We start from the raw sequence: 16,166 nt of genomic DNA, 5'->3' as shown, positions 1-16,166 counted from the left end.
CCAGTCAGTGACCTCGTCGATTATGCTGCCGCCCGGAGAACATCCGTACTCCCCGTGCCCATGCGCTACCGTGGAAACCCGGACTCGAGACATAGTATTGGGACCTCGTCCGACGTGGCCGCGAGCGTGTCGAGCAGTCCGCGCGGTTCGACTGGTGGGTGAAGTTTGCTGCGCACCTGACAGGGCAGTTGGATCGTCGTCGTCGGCGCGCTGGCAGCACGACAAGTTTCACCCCAGCGGCCGCTGGTCTCCTTATGAGAGTGATTCTCGCCCGTATACCCCTCGCAACCGCCAGTCTCGCTACGAGATGGACTCTCGCGCGCACACTCCCCGCAGCCACCAGTCTCCCTGCGACAGAAAATCTCGCTCGCACAACCGCCAGAGCGAGCGGCAGCCCTCTAAAACGCATGGAAGCAAGCCGAGCTCCCCTACCAGGAGGTCGTTCGAATCCACACCTGTAGCCTCGGCGAGTGCAAGAAGCGGCGCGCGTCGTGCGTTCAATGCCGACCAGCCCTCTCACTCCGAGATGACTCTCGGATCGCCTAGGAGCCTCGCCCTTCTGGCCTCCACCGAGATCGCCGCTGAAGTCGAGGAGCCTGTCGAAAACGAGTCGACGGCTTCAGTGTCCATCAACAGCCCGCGGGCGGGTAGCGGCATGTACTTTGCCGATGCCGACGCGCTCTTCGACGCTTTGCTGCGATCCCTCGATGAGCCTGACGACGAGATGGGGGGGCAGTGTCTTCTAGCAAACGAAATTGAACTCCCGTCCTGTGGCGGCGGAGGCGGTGAGGTCCCGAGCGGCAGCAAGCGCAAGCGCGCTGAGTCTCGGGAGGAGGGAGAGAGCAGCGACGCTACGGATGAACACGGTCCTTTTGTTGGCAAGAAGTCCAAGTTGTAATACGACGAGGTGGAGGATGGCGCGTGGACAGCTGGACAGAATGTGTGTAGGTGTTCAACGGAAATGCGGTCGGGACGAAGGGACGTGGTTAGTGGACCACCTCCACCTTTGGAAAAGTGGTCTGTGTGCCTGGGCTGCCTGGGCGTTGACATTGCCGCGATAGACTGCAGATCGGATGCAACATCGCAGCGTTCTGGTCACGCACGTTGTCGTCCCGCCTAAACGCCTGCCTACGCCTTCAAGTCCGTACGCCTGCACGCCTGACCACCCACGTCGCCTTTGAGCTTGGGGAAAGACGAAAATCAGTCGCAACCGTGGGTGTCTGTGCCCTTGATCCGATTAGTGGTGGCGGTGGACGATATTCATGCCTCCTGGCCTCCTGGCCTCCTGCCCTGCTCTATTCTTTCCGGCTCCCTGGCTAGCTCGGTTGCAATCGTTGCGAGCGCTTGGCACCCGAAATAGCACCAACGCACGCCCACGCCCGGGATCCGCCCACCGGCCGCCCACGGGCCACGGAGCACGGTAGCACGAAGGAAGGGTGGGCTCCAATCTGCCTTTAGAGGTAATGGGAATGGAGGCATGGAGCTGAAGGGAGGGGAAGTCAGGCGATTTATCCGGTTGCCTTCTCCTTTGGTTTTTAGCTTGCTCGAGCGCTTGTTCCGCGATCAGCATGCGTCCTTGGATCCTTGGACATTGGGCCAGCGCTGCAAAAGCTTTGGTTGTCCATGTCGTTGGATCGTTGGACCGAGCGCGGACGCAGATCTGCACGCTCTGGCTTTCGAATCGCGGGTCGCGGGTCGGGCGCAGATCCGATATGGCATAACGGACGCGTAGTCTGAGCGTGGTGATCTTACCACTGCCACGCCACGCGTGTGCAGATCTGCAGCTGGATCGCTAAAGAGTGCCGCGCGCGTTACGACAACAGCGCGCTGCATCCTTTGCATAAGGACGGGGTCCGGCGGGAAAGTGTTGGATACCGGGAGTGCCAGAAAGGGAGTCGAGGGCACGAGGGTTTGGGTTGGAGGGATGTGGATCGGTGGGCCAGGCCAGCGGAACGGCCAGTTCCCTGCCTGCGGGGTGAGGCGACGGGCAACGGGCGACTTGCGACGGGCCACGGGCGGCGGGCCACGGGAGACGCGTCGCGCCATGGCTGGCTTCATGCCCTGCGTACCTGCTAGCGTGTTTGGCTCTTGTGGCAGACGAAGGAGGTGCGAGGACGGAAGAAAGGTCAGTCGCGCCCCGTGATCTGTGGGTCTATGACTGCGCTCACGCGCGCGGTGATGGATGCCCGGCGATGGCGATGTGATGACCAGCGCAGCCCACGTTGATCCGTTGGCATCGCATGTGAGTACGTGAGTAGACCCAGATCGGAAATCTCATCTCAGGGTTAGCGAACCACGTGGAGAGCTTTGTTGGAGATGCAGGAACGGCACGGCACAATCGGCAGGAACACACGAAACGAAGTGGATAATATCAGAAACATCAGCGCGCCAGCAAGTGCAAGACGGACGAAACAGCGTGCATCGGATGGGCTGCGCACACCGGGCAGCATGATCGCATGAGACAGCGGAGATTGCTCGGCCATCCCCATGGTCGGCTTAGTCGCCGTGCCGCTGTCTGTCCGTGATCCGAAGGGGACGGACGCACGGAGGGCGCAAGATTGGCACTTGGGGAAGGAAGCAATCGCGCGTGTGCCTGCTGCGCACACAAGTCATTAAGAGCGAGGCGGTGCACTTGCCTCCACATTCTGCGTCATTTCTTGTGTCATCCCTCCACATGAGGTAATGTCCGCTCTGCAATCAGTAGTATCCTCCGAGCCGAAACTGGCAACCCCCAGGGCTGTCACGCCTCGCCTGCAGGCCTGCAGCTTGCTCTGGCCCGTGCCCGCATACCCGATCCCTGGCCCTGTGAATGGCGCCGGGCGGCCCCACACTTGCCCCATTGCCCACATGCCGCCGACATCCAGACTCCTCCGTCGCTCCCCCGCTGACACAAGGGGTCCTTTCATCCTCAGGGCCCGCATCTCCAATTGCCGCTCTTGTATGTTGCCGCCGCGCGCGTCGAGACTTGACTGATGCCGGCCCGTACGCCGGTACGCCGGATCGCCGGCCCTTGCCGGTCACTTTCGGGGGGAAACGAGTAGCGTCGATTGAGCATCGATTAGTACAGCGCGCTCTGCACTACGGCACAGAGTTGCCGAGTAGCGTTGCAGATGTAGCTAGCTCGGGCTGCGCTCCTAGGTGGGGCGTGGGCGGTGGAGTGGGGGTTTCCGGCGCGATGCTCGCGTCAAGGAGCGTGGAGCGTAACGTCTCCGAGCGGCCGGTCTCCGGTCGCCGCGCAATCAGCCGCCAGTCGCCAAGCCATCAGCCAGGCGCCAGCAACGCCAGCCAGTACACCGGAACAGAGTGGCCGATGTCAGCCAACGCCTACGCCAACTGGAAGCTTCTCGCGCTTCTCGACATATGTCATATACAATGATCCTTGGATTCCTTGGAAGGACGGGATCGAGGCGGCACACAATGCGGCGTTCTGGGCGTTGGGCGTCTACTGTTGTGGCTTGGGGGCTTCGGGAGGCGGTTAGGCCCGCCTGTTGGCCTGTTAGCCTGTTGGCCTGTTGGCTGGACATTAGCCAATCGTAGGCACTGTGCCGACGGTAAGCGGCACTCTATGCATACGACCCTCGTGCAGGTATGTGCTTGCATAGTAGATAGAAATCAGAGATCGGTTGCACATGCACATGTTGTTCTGCAGAGCTGCAGATGGCGAGCTGGCGAGATGGAGCCGAGAAACAAGTGGTCATTTGGGTTTGGATGTAAGAGGGGCCTGAAAGTGAGGGGCACAAGACCCGAGCATCTGCGATCTGCGAGCAACCCGAGCCGAGAGGGCCGCGAGAGGGCCAAGGATTTGTCAACAAGGTGCGAGGTCCATATCGAGATCATCCAGGAAACCGAGCGCCGTTGACTTGACCAAAGGTAGATGAGCCAAGCAAGAGTGAAGACTGTGCGCTCCAAGTCCAACTGGTAGGCAGCCAGGCAGCATAGGCAGCATAGACAGCATAGGCTGCAAGCTGACTGCTTCCTGCTCGACGGTCATGGCCCAACTGACCAACTGACCAACTGACCAACTGGTCACCGGTAACCGGCCGACTCCGGCCACAGTCAGTACGCGGCACACGGCACGCTCTCCCCGCAGCCCTCGGACCGACGACGATTCACCCATTCAGATGATCAGATGCATGGCGATATGGCGGCATGCAAGGCATCTGACCCGAGACCATGCATCATCAGGCTAAAGGCCACACCGAGTAACACACAAACTAATGGGTGCCCACGCCCACGCCCTCATCCACGCTGATACTATGGGCTGATGCACCTTTCTGGGCTTCTGGGCCCTTCCCGCACCAGGCAATGCAGGCAACAGCCCCCCTCTTGCGCCTCTGCTCCAATGCTCTCGGCGCGCTCTCCCATGCTCTCATCCTCTTGTCGCCCAACTCAACCCTATTCCCCGCCCCGCGTGAGTCCCTACCCCCGCGCGCTCTCCCTTGCCCTTGTGGATCCTCCGTACTCCTTGCACCTCGTACCTCCTTCCCTCCCTTTCCCCCCCAAAGCACTCCAAGTATAAGAACCCCCCCCATCCTCGCTTCATCTACTTCTCTCTTTCTCTCATTCATCCTCTCGTCTCACCTGTCGTCGACCTCTACCGTACTCTTCAGACCTCAACCTCCCAAAACACCCCACTTCACTTTCTTTATCACAATGAAGTACTTCGCCGCCGCCGCTGTCCTCGCTTCGGTCGCTGTTGCCCAGTGAGTCTCCAAACCCATCCCCATCTCGCTCTTTCTCCTTCCATCTATACCTGCCTTCCTTCGCCCCACACCTTGCACTTGAATTGGTTGCCTTGACCTTGGTCGGCGCGTCCTGCATCGGCAAGATGTAGGACACTGATCTGAAGACTGTTGGCGGTTGACACCGCGCTGCCATTCGCGTCACACCCTCCTCACCCGCGGGCCGCGGCGTCCAATCCAAACAGCCTTCCCCCTGAATTCCGCACCTCATGTGGGCCTGGCCCACGGGCGAAGACGCACCTACCACCACCACCACCACCAGCCACACCGACACCACCACCCCAAGTCCCTCTCCCACCGCCTCCATCAGATCAGTCGCTAACCTCCCTCCCAGGCTCGACCCCAGCTCCGTCAACCCCTGCATCCTCACCTGCGCTACCCAGGGTGCCACCGCCTCGGGCTGCTCGGGTGTCACCGACTTTGCCTGCATCTGCTCGTCGCAGCAGTTCGTCCAGGGTGCCCTTGACTGCATCAACGCGTGAGTCGTCTCTGTCTTTCATTCATGTGGGCACTTTGAGCTGACGCTCCACAGGCAGTGCCCCGACCAGGTTGCCGCCGCCCAGGCCCTCCAGGGCCAGCTCTGCGCTGGCCAGGGCAGCGCCTCGGCCTCGGCCTCCGCTCCCGCTGACAGCGCCGCCGCCAGTTCCGCCGCCGTCTCGTCCGCGTCGGAGACTGCCGCCGCGGCTTCCTCTGAGCAGTCGGCCGTCCAGTCCTCGGCCTCGGGTGCCGTCGCCTCGGCCTCGGCTGTTCTCTCGTCGGTCCAGTCTTCGGCCTCGGCCGCTGCCTCGAGCGCCGCCTCGCGCGCCTCGTCGGTCATGAGCGGTGCTTCGTCGGCCGCTTCTGCCGCCACCTCGCGGGCTGGCGCCGCCGCCGCCCTCACCATCCCCGGCAAGGAGATTGCTCTCGCTGTCATGGGCGCCGTTGCCGGTGCTGGTCTCCTTCTCTAAGGATCACCTCCTGTAGGGGCTGCGTTCTCGCCTTCGGTTCTCGAGTTTCCTCCGTGTCCGATGTCGGGGCCAGCTCACCCGCCCGCCCCGCGCTTTCATTGCTTTCTAGTCGCGGCGACGTGGGATGTTGCCTAGCTCATATTTTAGTAGGCCGCGGTGGGCCGTATGCATGAGAAGATAAATTCCAGCAGTTTGTGTAAAGTGGAGAGGAACAGGGGGGGCGGGGATGATCAGTCGGAGCGCCGCGTTAACCATGGCGCGCATCAACATGGCCCACACGGCCACACGAGAGGTCTGAGTGAGCGTGTGGTCTGCAGTCTGATAGCCCAGGTGAATCACCGCGCCTACGATTGGCCGTGCACTCATCTGCCCTGCCATCACCTCAACCAAATCACACCGTCGCCGCCAAGTCGTGAGTGCGACCTGTGATCTGTGAGTGCACGACTGCATTCCCCACGCATGCCCCACACTCGCGGAATGTGCACCGCCCCGCAATGCGCAGCATGCCAAGCCTGCGACCCTATCGTTACTCCACAAGGCCACAAGTCAGCTGTTGCGTTTCGGGTGCCATCCGGTGAGTGTCATCCGAAGACCGGGCCGTGGGGTGATTGCTGGTCGGGACCAGCCGCAACGTGCGATGCCTAGTTTAGAGAGTATACTCCCGAACCCCGGGCGCCGGTATCTCCGAGGGCTCCGCCGGAGGGTTGGGACTCTGCAGTTGTACACATTCAGACTCGCGATGTCGACGCGTGGAGGCGCCGGGCACTGGCGAGAGACAGCATGACCGGCACCTCCGCGGGTAGGAGCGGGGTTGGGGGGTGGGTGAAGTGAGACATGTGGTGATGATGTGTTGTGGTGATGATGTGTTGTGGTGTGGGTGTGGGTGTGGGTGGGCGGGGTGTGTGTTAGGTGTGGGTGTGGGTGGAACGCGCCGACGCGTCACACACTCGTCGACATGCACTGCTCGGTGCACTGCAACTCGCAGTAGTGCAGATCGTGAGATTGGGAGATCCGAGAACTGCCTCGCCTTATGTATACATGTATATCGACCACGGCTGACTCTGCACCGCCCCAAGGCGGTGCGCCCGTTGGGGTTTCGAACACGCCTGCACCCCTGCTGTCCAGCGCCATATGCCATCCAGGCTGTACAGGCGCCACGTTGCATCGCACGCCAGTCGCCAAACAAGCACGACAGAACTGCGACCGTGCGACGCGACGCGACCGCGACTGCGCGCTGACGCAGCGACGCAGCAGCGCGTGAGAAGCATGACGACACGACAGAGGGACGCGCATGACATAGATAGGCACATGTATGCTTGTTACTGTATTCGCGGAACCGTGGCTGCGTGGCGCACAGACACTGGTGCAGGAGGGTGCGGCTTATGAGTTTACGAGGACGGAGAGCTGCGGAGGCGAGAAGCGACTGCGGAGGCGAGTGCAGGAGCGCAGGAGCGCAGGAGCACGGAGCACGGGATGCCGGTGAGCCCGGCGCGCGACGCGTCCAGCTGCGCCGGGTTGGAAACGCCTGCCCCACAGTCGTCCAGTCCACAGACGCAACGGAAGCTCTCAAAAGCCAGGAGCTGATGCTCCACGACATGTCGTGCCACTACTCCCATGGCGTTTCGGCTCCTTGGTCCAGGCTCTCTGGCGCGACGACGGCGGTACCGTGCACCTGCTGGTTGCGCGGGCGCACTGGAGCCTCTGGTGCGAGAGATACGAGAGACAGGGCCAGAGGTAGTGCTTGTGGGGGGCTTGCGTGGCCGAGCTATTCTTGCTCTTCTTCGCTCTATTCTCGCTCTTCACTCTGCCCTTGCTCTCCCAACTGTGTCCTCACTCTTCGAGGGCCCGCTCGTCTTGCTCTGCCTTCACTTTGTGCTTGCGCCGCTGTGGTGGCCTCATAGAAACGCTAGACGTGCCGCTCGCGGCGTGAGAGGGCAGAAGGCTGCCGTGGGTGTCGTGAACAGCCAAACGCCTCATCTGTCGCGCAGGAAACACGACAGCGACACGGATCTGGCGCTGTAAATAACGCGTTTGGTCGGCGGTAATCTTAACACTCACCTGAGTCTGCGAGCCGTCGGATCTGCGCAAATGACCGTGGGATCCAATCCGTCGCGACAAGGACCTGGCGCGACACGCAGATGCCAGGCGGCATCTCAAAGGACGCGACTGACCCCCCTGCGACCTGCACAGAGACCACTTGAAGTCTTCGTTGTGCATCTGGCTTCCAGTGTAAGAAAGGTGTTAGCACAAGTTGATGCGAGCGGCGTCAGCAAGTCAGAGCGATAAGCGCTTCAAAGTCAGTGACCAGACCATGCCATAGGCAGGCGCTCAAGATGTGCCCCGTCCTGTCGTATCACACACGTTGCTCTAATTCCGGTCCACGGTGGACCAGGTCTACGTACGCGGCGCGAACGACACGACGGCGTATTTGCCCGACACGCGCCAGTCCGGCGCCTCGGCGTCCATGCGCTCCTCGATTCCGGGCTCTAGGCCGCAGCTGGGGTCAGTTAAAGCGAGAGAGAACGAGTCCGCGCGGTGAGCCGGAGTCGGGATAGGACAAGGGCAGCGGGATCGAGGAGTCAAAGTAAAGAAGACGAGAGGGAGGACACGTACATGGTATCGGCCTTGTTTGTGCGTAAGGAAACGAGGTTGATGGTGCCGTTGAGCGGGCCTGTGGTCAGCGTGCTCTGTTGGTAAGGAACAAAGAACGTCGATGGCGAGGACTACGATGGCTGCGCGCATACGCCAGCATAGTCCACATCAGTCAGGAGGGCAGCAGGTGAGTGCGCTCTAGCCATGCCCTGTACGTGAGAGCCACACACCAACTCACCAAGAGCCTGCTCGAATGACGTCGTCGCCGGCCACTTCCCATCTCCGATGAGCTTGCGATAGCTGGTGCGTTAGCAGGTGCCACCCGGAGTCCAATTGTGCTCGCAGGAGAACTATAAGATGCAGCTGAGAGCTTCCTTGTACTCACTTCAAGTCGCCCTTGAAGACCACCAGGTCAGCCTTCTGCAGCTCGGCGAGGAGTGCGGGGTCGAGCGCGGGCATGTCGGCGTACGCATACTGCGTCGTCCAGAAGTTGGCCGCTGGCTCGTCCTTGCCGATCGGCGTGTCAGTGGGGACAGACAGGCGGAACGTCCCCGACGCCATGTGCGAGCGCCAGCGGCGGCTGAGCTCGCTGAGTGCCCGCGTGTCCGCCTCGGAGACGTTGGCGTGGGCGGAGAAGAACGCGGGGTCAAGCAGGGAGTCGATCGCCCACCTGCAGCGTCAGAAGGCCGTCAGCGCACCAAGGGACGTACTCGAAGTCTCGGGGGAGGACGTCGGAGACGAACCACGGGATCAGCTTGGGGCTGAGGTCAGCACCAGGCGCAGCGTCGGCGTACTGGAAGACGACGGAGTCGACGAAGGGCGTACAAGACACCAGGAAGTCGGCCAAGATGAGGTCAGTGTACACCTCGAAACCGGCTGCGTGTAAGTGCGTTCGGGGAGCAGTAGTGTATCCCGAAGGGCGCAAGAGGGCGACCCTCACCATTGTCAAGGACGATGTCCACTCGCCCGCCTTTGACGGTCTTGAGGAGATCCCACACGCGCGGGAGATCGTCCCGCAAGATTCTAGTCGCCTGCTCCTTCTGCGCCGCTGCGCCGACGGCCTGCAGCTTCTGCAGGTCGGCATAGTTCAGGTCAACGAGGAGCGAGAGGTCTGTCGCGTTGCCCCACAGGTCGGCCTGGACCATCTCCCTGCGGTCAGCGATTCGGTGTGCGAGCACTCGGTTGCAGCTGGGCCCTTGGCGAGCCGCTGCTCGATCAGCGGAGCACTAACCAGAAGGCCATCTCGAGCGGGCTCTTCTCCCCCTCCCACCCGTCCTGGAGACGCGGGTTTGCAACCATCGCATTGAGTGCGTTCGCGAGGTGGACGATCGCGCCCGAGCTACTCTTGTACGTCTCGGCCTTGGACTCGAAGAAGGGGTCATACGACTTCCAGTGGGTCGTGAGGGAAAAGAACGTTCGCAGCAGACGATATCTGGTGTCAGCGGTGCCAAGCAACGCTTCCATTCTGGCCCAGGCACCCATGCAGCGTACTCACAAGTAGCACTCCGCGAAGAGCCAGTTCATGGTGAACCACCGCTTCTCCTCCTCCGGCGTGGCAGCCAGTTCGTCGTTGTAGCATGTGAGGTTTCCCTCACCGTCATCTGGAATAGGCCTGCTGTCAGCGCCGCTCTGACTGCCCTCGTCAATACGACAGGTCACCCTCCACGGGACGCACTGGAGCACGCCATTCCGTCCCATGTTGTGCTTGAGCTCGCTCAGCTTCCGGATAATCCCCTTGCCCTCCTCGAGCTTCCCTTTGTCTGCCTCGCCAAGCGTGTGGTTCACGCTGCTGATCGCCGAAACGATGTTCGTGAGAATGACTGGCCATCTGGTGTCAGCTGGCGCCCAGACAGGCGTTCTCACCGGTGAACGACTGTTTTGTAGCTGAACATCAGCTTATCCTGGCCCTTACTCATCCCAAACCCGCTATACTAACGAGAAACTGCAGGTGAGCATGGATATGAGAGGTGTGCTACCTCTGCTTGTCTCTGGGAGAGTAGCGCCCGACTGGAGGCGAGTAAAGAGCTGCTGCCATGGCACGCTGTGTAGGATATCCTGAGTCGTACTACCAGATTTTGAGCGTGAGCTCGTCGCCTTGGGGACGTTGAGTAATATATGAATGACCGAGCATCAGGTTAAGTTGCGACGTCCTCATCAGTCCACCAGGTGGATGGCGCAAATGTGATGTCATTGGTCAGCGCCCATTGCCGCCGGCAATGAATATTAGCAGATATAACATGTCAGCTAATTCCCGCTTCGCTGTCCGACGATTGTACCTCTCAGAGTTGAGGTCGGCCGTGCAGGGCCTTTGGAGAGAGACCAGCTGGTCAGCCAGGCCAGAGAGGACCAGCCCGTTTCGACAGTGTATGTGTCGAGGGTACATAACGTCAAGCCCGTGTTGGCAATGAAGTCACTGAGATGCACAGACGGCAAGAATCATTGAAACGGCTGCCCCACGGGGGTGAGAGGACCTGTTCAGAAGCATGAAACGCTCGCTACCCGGTGCCGCAGCAAGGGAGATGGTACACGTATGCAAGGTACAGGATGATGAGTAGTGTGTGGAGCAAGTACGCCGGATCCCGCCGAGCTCGGAGCGTCACAGTGTGTCAATTATGCGAGGTTCCGCCGAGGTACCTCGCCAAGCCGCAACAGTGTGTGGCACGCGTGAGAAGAATTAGGACTCGAGCGTCGTGTGGAGCCGCTGCATTGGGTGATAGTTACTGGCATTGATGCGGGCCGCGGTATGTCTTGATTTTCGTGGTCGAGGCACTAGAACATGGCCTGGGATGGGGGTGGTGAGCGGCTGCTGGACATCGGCAGTGGAAATCAAGCGAGGAAGATCCGAATGTGGCACCGCTCCCACCGATTGATCTGCATGGGGCGCGGCTACTTGACAGAGTTGGACGGTGATCAGGTCTGGAACTCGTTCCACCCGCCACGAAGCTTGCTCGTCCGCGTTAACGTTAGTGGCGTACGCTCCCCACGCGAAGATCACATGCCGATTATGCGGTGGCGAGTGTGCCGAGCTCCGGCTGAGGGCGATTGGAACAGTGGAGCGGGATCGAGGAGCGACCCAAAAGCCTTTTCAGGCCCGGGTGGAGCTCGCCGCCGTCGCAGTTGGGCGGCACTCTACGATGGCGCCCAGGCGTCCAGGACAAAGCGCTCGTCCCGACCATCCTAAGCTCGGATCAGGAACGAGCTCAGTGTGGAATGCGAAGTCTCGTGACGATGGCTTTTGCCCAGTGTGCGTGCGCTTGTGCTCAATCTTAACAGTTTAGGCGCATACTATTGTTCGTAGCTGTCGTCCATTTGGGGCCGTGAGTCTGCCACAGCAGGAAAATACTACGGACTGGTCAGGAAAAGTTGGACGTCGCTGAGAAACGAGTCGATCGCCACGCCTTGACATGGCAGTCGTGGTGCATACGCAAAGCGGTCTCTGTCTTGGCTCTATGCGTCCCGAGCGTCCTGCGTCTGCATGCGACTGGCAAGGCGGCAAAGGACGCCAGATGAAACGCTAGCCGTGATGCGGGGAGCGTGAGCCATTGAATCGGCAACGAGCGGAGGCCCAGACCTGCCTTTAGATCAGGCCCCGACTTTTCCGTTCAGTCGCGGATTAGTGATCCTCACCACCTTCTAGGCAACGTGTCCGTCAGCATGTTTCACGAGGAATACTCTGGTAAGGCTTACGGAAAATATGCGGGAAGGGGCTGAAGGCATGCAGCTTCACTTCCCAGAATGGACAGATCCGCCATGTCAGTCTTGCTTCACGTCATCTCAATCGTTCGTGTGCACCCCCTCTCCCGTCGCCTTGCGACAGTTGGCCGTAAACAGGTCGGCATTACAGCACGAGCGTCGCGGGCAGTTTCATGTCGTCATGACGGGCGTTGCTGTTGTTGGCAAGGGCGAATCCGCACGTGAGCTTTGTCAGGCGACCTGGAGTCGATTACGACATCACCTCAGGTCTCCTTCGGTTTGATGCAGTGTGCTTTGCGATGGAGCAAAGGCACAATTTGACACCCGCCTAGGAACATGGGTTTACGCAATAGAGAAGGATGCCAGGGCCGGCAGAGGCCTCTCTGCATCATCCCTTGTAAGTCTCATCCCATGATGCCGCCAGCTGAACCCGATGCCTCGAGGTCCCGCTCGGGGGCAAATTGCGTACCAAACCTCAACTCCGCTCCCGAGTGCCGGCATCTTGCTGACCCTTTAATCGACACAATGCACTATCCCGCCCTTCCACAAACTCGTTCAGATGTGCATGATGTTTCAAACATGATACAAGTGTACTTTGAATCATTACACGTTTCCGTGTATCCCCGTGTGGGAGTGCTTTAAAACTACGGAAACCTTCGCGGCTGGGTTGTTTGGGGGTTTGCCATGTACGAGGCGCGCTACAGTCGGGCACGCGGGGACGGGACATCAGTGCCGAGCCCGGTCCCCGTCCAGCCAGCGCCACCGAGAGGCGGCGAAATGAAGTCAGAGTAATGTTGTTGGGATCGAACCTTCGCCAAATCAGAGGCTGATATTTGGCGGACCTCGTCTGCCACATTGTACCCGAAGCGTGTGGCGGCAGTGGACCCGGGTTTCCAGAATGAGGGTCGTTGGAGGATGGAGACCACGCAGGCACCGCGGAGGCCAACGTTGTGGGTGAGAGCGTTGCGGACCCCAGGGGCTTGAAGGCGACCTGCTTCCCCGCGCACTTGAAGAACAGCGGAGAATATCATACCCAAGCCAGTGGCGCCGAGGGGGTGACCTTTGCTCTCAAGCCCACCAGACGGGTTGATCACCCACTTGCCGCCATAAGTGTTGTCGCCCGCCTCCACGATCTTGTGGGCGTTCCCAGGCGGGCAGAGTCCAAGAGCGTCATAGCTGATGAGTTCGTTCGCTGCAAAACAGTCGTGCAGCTCCATTACCTGAATATCAGCCGGGGTCAGGCCCGCCGCGGCGAAGGCCGCCCTTGCCGCACGGCGAGTCATGTCTGCGCCGGCGAGCTCGATACGAGATCGAGCGTTGTACAGAAGGGACGAGTCAGACGCGACGGCGACAGCGGCGATTTCGACAGCACGGTCTTGGAGGCAGTGCTTGCGCACGAAAGCTTCACTTGCCACCACCGCGGCCGCGCCACCATCAGAAGTCGGCGAACACATAGGAAGAGTTACGTCGCGGGCTACTCGACGGGAGCCAAGGACCTCCGCGGTGCTGAGAGGCACTCGGAACTGGGCGTATGGGTTGCGGGCAGAGTGGGAGTGGTTCTTGGCGGCAATGGCAGCGAGATGTTCTGGTCGAGCTCCGTATCGCTCGCAGTACTCGCGGCCAGCTGCCCCAAATATCTGGGCCGCATATGGCCCGTTCTCGGGCTCTGCGTAGCCATTCTGTTCCTCAATCTCCCATAGTTGAGCCAACGTCCCAGCCATGGGAAATATACGGTCCGTCCACGGCGTGGACAGGGAGCCGGGAGCCATCTTCTCAAATCCCACGGCGATAGCGCACTCGGCTTGACCTCCACGGACCGTGTTTACGGCATTAACAAATGCAGCCGAACCAGCAGAGCAAGCGTTGTTGAGGTTCACGATGGGAATGCCGGTCAAGCCGAGGTGATACAAAACACGCTGGCCGCATGTCGAGTCGCCAAAAACATAGCCGCAGGCGGCGTACTCGACATCGTCATAGGTAATACCAGCATCCAAGAGCGCCTTGACTGCAGCTTCGAGACCGAGTTCGTCGTAATCACGCTCTCCACGAGGTTTCTCGAACTTCGTTGAGCCGACTCCGATGACTGTGAGACTTTAGTTCGGTGCACGCCTGCAACACCCACTGTATGATTTGTTGAGAACGCGAGACATTATGCAGTTCTGGTGTGTAATGTTTGCTGCGGGAGATATGGTTTTCACCGTCGCGATAGATATGAACGCTCCGAGAGCAGTGGGTGGCAAACACATGTCCACTGTACACTGTAAATCGAGTAAGCTTACAATGCTATGCTTTTCCTGAATAATTCTGACACAGCATTGGTCGATGCAGACGAGGCTTAAGGAATCAGTCGTGCCTGAGACCCAGAGCTGACACAGCCACGTTTCACCGAGTCTTCCAGGTCACTCACTACCTGTCGACTACCTGTCATTGAACGCATGTAACAAATCATCGCCCGCAGAAAGACTAGGAGAGGCCCGAGTCGAGCGTCGTCTGCAGAGTCGCCAGCTGCACCGCTATGGCTCAGGAGGCAACCGGCTTAGCAACACATCGCCGCTATTCGTTTCCGACGACGACTCCGATTTGCACCAAGCCGTCACCTGCTGAACCCCCGATGAGCCCGCTCGCTTTACACCGCACAATGTAATGGTCATCATCGCCACTTGGAGCGGGGGTAGTGTGATCAGAGCCCAATTTGCCCTGTGTCGCCCTTATACAGAGGCTGGCTTCCTGATCTTCAGGAAAGTATTGCTGTCCTGCGAATAATTCATAGGTCCTCGTGTGAGATAGGGGAGATATCTTCAAATGGAGTCGAGCAGGAATGGCCTCATCCTGCTCGCCTGAATCGAATCTAAGAGCCGAGCACCTGCTGTGCTGCTTCCATCGGGGCGAGTTTGAAAGGAGTGCTCTCCAATGGTGACGCGTGCCGAGCAGTACTGGGGAACTCGCTGCACTGCATTACAACAGTATACGCATCCCTCGCGGTCGGGTCCGGCCGTGATTCCGCAGGCGGAAAAGCAACGCAGACGACACCCAGGGTGTAAGACGGTGCACATTCGTCGCTCATTCCTCCGATCTGATCTCAACCGCCACGCGTAGCGAGCGCGACTTCATAACGCTGCGTTTCCCTCGAATTTGTAGGCCAGGTGAGACTACACTCACATGGTGATCACCGCAGGAGCTGCAGCCAAGGATCTGAGTGGTCCGTGTAACGAGAGACGTGTGGACGACAAGCTTTAGTGGCTGCGAGGAAGGAAACAGACTCCACAGCGCACTCCTTCTACACCGGCACTTGCTGTGTAATGCTGCGCCATGAATTCACCATGAGTGCTCAATCAATCAATTTGCTTTGACCACAATGCTGGCTCCTCACCCGGACCTCTGAAGATAGAATTTTCGGTTGAGACCCGTCGGACGTGCATCGCGATGACAGACACTTCACCTATGCGTTTTCTGAGACTTCGTCGAACGGCAGATGGTCGGATAGCAGGTGATAGGGGAAGGCAAAATCATAGCGGGGCTGGCGCTGAGCAGCAAGGCACCGTTCTACCATAAAGAGGGATGCGTGCGCAGGCGGGGTCGAACACAGGTGAGTTGCGTACCTTCTATGGCAGGGATGATGTGATTGGGTATTGAGCGCGAAACGGGGTGGTTCACCAATGGGCTGTGGGTTGTGACAGGTCGAACGTCCCGAACGTGCCTGGGGGCATCGTGGGCTTGCATTGATGCTCTCTGAGTCCGCCCATTTCACCGCTACAGTTGTTGACAGCCACCGGGACTGTTTGTCGATCGAAGTTTACTACCCTTTATTCGGAGGTCAGACAGCCATGGAGCCAGATAGGGTGCGGAAGCTGGCATAAATGGGGGGACCACGACGGTAATGGCATTGAAACACGCTCTCTGACTTGCTGGGCGCTGTGCCTGAGCGCAATGGTGTTCGGGCTGGAAGCCACCGCCACCCAGATGCCACGGACGAATGGCAGGAACGCGGTATTGGGCATCTGTGGCTGTTGCGCGGTTGTGGTCAGCTCCACTTTGATCTGGCCCTGGGACATTGACGGGGGCGAGTGGAGCCGCGCTCGTAAGGTTTGAGCATTAAATCGGTTGGGGCAACAGAGTCCGCCACTCTGACGTTGAATAAGACCCTGCCCGGAATACCGATATCCAACAAGACTTCCAGGCTCGGTTGCCAATT

At 59.7% G+C, this 16,166-nt stretch overlaps 8 protein-coding genes across 8 annotated transcripts; 3 read left to right on the top strand and 5 right to left on the bottom strand.

The window, feature by feature from the left end:
* Nucleotides 1–22: 22 nt before the first annotated feature.
* On the top strand, nucleotides 23–898 carry COLE_04089 (uncharacterized protein; the record flags this gene model as incomplete). The annotated part of the gene is made up of 1 exon (XM_018427257.2): nucleotides 23–898. The coding sequence occupies one exon, from the start codon at nucleotides 23–25 to the stop codon at nucleotides 896–898; it is 876 nt and encodes a 291-aa protein (XP_018282636.1).
* Nucleotides 899–1,563: 665 nt separating this feature from the next.
* COLE_04088 (uncharacterized protein) lies at nucleotides 1,564–2,058 on the bottom strand (the record flags this gene model as incomplete). Its single annotated transcript, XM_018427256.2, has 1 exon — nucleotides 1,564–2,058. The coding sequence occupies one exon, from the start codon at nucleotides 2,056–2,058 to the stop codon at nucleotides 1,564–1,566; it is 495 nt and encodes a 164-aa protein (XP_018282635.1).
* A 751-nt stretch (nucleotides 2,059–2,809) lies between these two features.
* On the top strand, nucleotides 2,810–3,376 carry COLE_04087 (uncharacterized protein; the record flags this gene model as incomplete). Its single annotated transcript, XM_018427253.2, has 1 exon — nucleotides 2,810–3,376. The coding sequence occupies one exon, from the start codon at nucleotides 2,810–2,812 to the stop codon at nucleotides 3,374–3,376; it is 567 nt and encodes a 188-aa protein (XP_018282634.1).
* A 1,575-nt stretch (nucleotides 3,377–4,951) lies between these two features.
* Nucleotides 4,952–5,224, top strand: COLE_04086 (uncharacterized protein; the record flags this gene model as incomplete). The annotated part of the gene is made up of 1 exon (XM_065626322.1): nucleotides 4,952–5,224. The coding sequence occupies one exon, from the start codon at nucleotides 4,952–4,954 to the stop codon at nucleotides 5,222–5,224; it is 273 nt and encodes a 90-aa protein (XP_065482403.1).
* A 14-nt stretch (nucleotides 5,225–5,238) lies between these two features.
* Nucleotides 5,239–5,655, bottom strand: COLE_04085 (uncharacterized protein; the record flags this gene model as incomplete). The annotated part of the gene is made up of 1 exon (XM_018427254.2): nucleotides 5,239–5,655. The coding sequence occupies one exon, from the start codon at nucleotides 5,653–5,655 to the stop codon at nucleotides 5,239–5,241; it is 417 nt and encodes a 138-aa protein (XP_018282632.1).
* Nucleotides 5,656–6,335: 680 nt separating this feature from the next.
* Nucleotides 6,336–7,286, bottom strand: COLE_04084 (uncharacterized protein; the record flags this gene model as incomplete). Its single annotated transcript, XM_018427255.2, has 1 exon — nucleotides 6,336–7,286. One exon carries the CDS (start codon nucleotides 7,284–7,286, stop codon nucleotides 6,336–6,338), a length of 951 nt encoding a protein of 316 aa, XP_018282631.1.
* A 797-nt stretch (nucleotides 7,287–8,083) lies between these two features.
* COLE_04083 (uncharacterized protein) lies at nucleotides 8,084–10,197 on the bottom strand (the record flags this gene model as incomplete). Its single annotated transcript, XM_018425685.1, has 11 exons — nucleotides 8,084–8,186; nucleotides 8,303–8,360; nucleotides 8,520–8,581; nucleotides 8,667–8,951; nucleotides 8,992–9,042; nucleotides 9,076–9,157; nucleotides 9,222–9,430; nucleotides 9,513–9,713; nucleotides 9,777–9,893; nucleotides 9,957–10,109; nucleotides 10,145–10,197. The coding sequence occupies 11 exons, from the start codon at nucleotides 10,195–10,197 to the stop codon at nucleotides 8,084–8,086; spliced, it is 1,374 nt and encodes a 457-aa protein (XP_018282630.1).
* Nucleotides 10,198–12,672: 2,475 nt separating this feature from the next.
* Nucleotides 12,673–14,124, bottom strand: COLE_04082 (uncharacterized protein; the record flags this gene model as incomplete). The annotated part of the gene is made up of 2 exons (XM_018421078.2): nucleotides 12,673–14,057; nucleotides 14,097–14,124. 2 exons carry the CDS (start codon nucleotides 14,122–14,124, stop codon nucleotides 12,673–12,675), a joined length of 1,413 nt encoding a protein of 470 aa, XP_018282629.1.
* Nucleotides 14,125–16,166: the final 2,042 nt, after the last annotated feature.

This window comes from Cutaneotrichosporon oleaginosum (assembly GCF_008065305.1).
Source record: "Cutaneotrichosporon oleaginosum strain ATCC 20508 chromosome Unknown ATCC20508_contig03, whole genome shotgun sequence".
NCBI lineage: Eukaryota > Fungi > Basidiomycota > Tremellomycetes > Trichosporonales > Trichosporonaceae > Cutaneotrichosporon > Cutaneotrichosporon oleaginosum.
The sequence above is the reverse complement of the archived record's forward strand: the minus strand, read 5'-3'. Positions and strand labels throughout refer to the sequence as shown.